This window comes from Sinocyclocheilus anshuiensis, unplaced genomic scaffold (genome assembly GCF_001515605.1).
Source record: "Sinocyclocheilus anshuiensis isolate Anshui unplaced genomic scaffold, SAMN03320099.WGS_v1.1 scaffold2182, whole genome shotgun sequence".
In the NCBI taxonomy this organism is placed as follows: domain Eukaryota; kingdom Metazoa; phylum Chordata; class Actinopteri; order Cypriniformes; family Cyprinidae; genus Sinocyclocheilus; species Sinocyclocheilus anshuiensis.
The window spans coordinates 200,461-202,196 of NW_015557240.1; the positions used below are offsets into that span (position 1 = coordinate 200,461).

General features: G+C 36.9%; 1 protein-coding gene across 1 annotated transcript in view; it reads left to right on the forward strand.

Moving 5' to 3' along the window:
• The first annotated feature begins 161 nt into the window (after positions 1-161).
• LOC107679034 (ly-6/neurotoxin-like protein 1) overlaps positions 162-1,736 on the forward strand; it is a 2,603-nt gene continuing 1,028 nt past the window's right edge. Inside the window, exons 1-2 of the mRNA XM_016474443.1 lie at positions 162-306; positions 1,408-1,518. Coding sequence (XP_016329929.1) covers positions 252-306; positions 1,408-1,518 — 166 coding nt within the window. The 5' untranslated portion in view covers positions 162-251. The remainder of the gene's footprint in view (positions 307-1,407; positions 1,519-1,736) is intronic.

The following is a 1,736-nucleotide window of genomic DNA, read 5'->3' on the forward strand; positions in this document are numbered from 1 at the left end:
ACGCATCTTTGTGTGTGTCAATAATCAGGTATCTCTTAACTCCCCAAACCAGATTGCTCTGTTCATTCTTCACATTCATATGCATCTTTCCACTTGCACATATTCATTGTCTCCCCTCTTGTCAAAAAAACCCCGCCCTCTCTATCACGGCCATATATCTGGACAGATTCGGACCAGCATCCAGTGTGCTTGCTGTCCTCCAAAGAGTTTCTCTGCTGTCAGAATTCAGTTCTGCTGAACGCGTCATCAACATGATGATCAGAATTGTGCTTGGAGTCATTGCAGCGATTGGATTCCTCACTCTCAGTAAGTCTACAGAGAATTAGATCCTTTTTCATCCCCTCCCCTTAATTAATGACATAATTCAGATTCTTTAATGCTTTTAAAGAAGCATCTTCTGCTCACCAGGCTGCATTTTCTTGATTAAAATACAATAAAAGACATAACGCTGAAAACTATTGCTATTATTTACAATAACTTTATATTTGAATATATTTTAAAATGTCATTTATTCCTACGATGGCTAAGCTGAATTTTCAGCTGAATATAGTACAATATACATGGCTGGCATTTGTTTGAGGACATTGTTGTAATGATGGCAATTATTTTTTCAGTGTGTTTTAAGTGTATTTGTAAGAGCAAAAAGAGGATCTGTTACATCAAATTAAAAAAAAACATTGTTAAGGTTATTAAGGAAGAGTTTTACTGTAATGTTTCTGACTTAAAACACACCATTAAACATGGATTTTTTGTGACACTTTAGATGTCTAGACACTATTCACTTAAGTAGTTGTTTATAAGCAGGCATATTAGCTGATTATTAGTACTTATACACATTAAGCACATATTAATGTCTTACTCTGCATGACCATATTTTAGATGACTTAACCCTACTACAAATAGGGTTGACTACTATAACTACTACGACAACTACATTATTCACTATCAATAACCAGTAATTAAGAGTTTACTGAGGGAAAACACACTGAGGGAAACATATGTGTTCCCTAATCTAATTTTTTTCTTGAAGTGTTTTTAATTCATTACAATTACAGTAAAAGAAATAAAGTAGATATTGTTGAAGCATCAGAAAAATGCTTGTGATAGAGGGTGGGAAATATTGGACCAGGTTACCCACATTGGACCAGCTTGACACTTTGATTATCAGACTCACAACAGTCCAGTTGTATTCAGATTTTAGTAAACACAGCATCAACATAGTGACATTCTGATCATGCTGTGCTGTTCTGTTTGAAGATATTGAAATGACGTCTATTACATTTCTTTATCATTTCTATATGCGGTTACTGAATTACTCAATCAGGATTACCCAGACCTTTTGGGGGATGTCCAGAAGTTTACAAGAATGCTAATTTATTTTCCTGTTGTCGTTCTGTGTTTCTCCAGGTGAAGCCCTGACGTGTAATTCCTGTAAAGTGGGCATTCTAGGCAAATGTTTATTCAGTTCCCAAGTGTCCTGCGCTGCCTCCGAGACCAACTGCTACACTGCCAAAGCAGGTCAGTCAACACACACATACACACACACACACACAAACAAACACACACACACACACACACACACACACACACAGACACACACACAATTGTGAAAAGTGGGGACATCCCATAGGCGTAATGGTTTTTATACTGTACAGACCGTATATTCTATTGCCCTACACCAACCCTACCCCTAAACCTACCCCTTACAGGAAACTTTGTGCTATTTCAGATTTTCA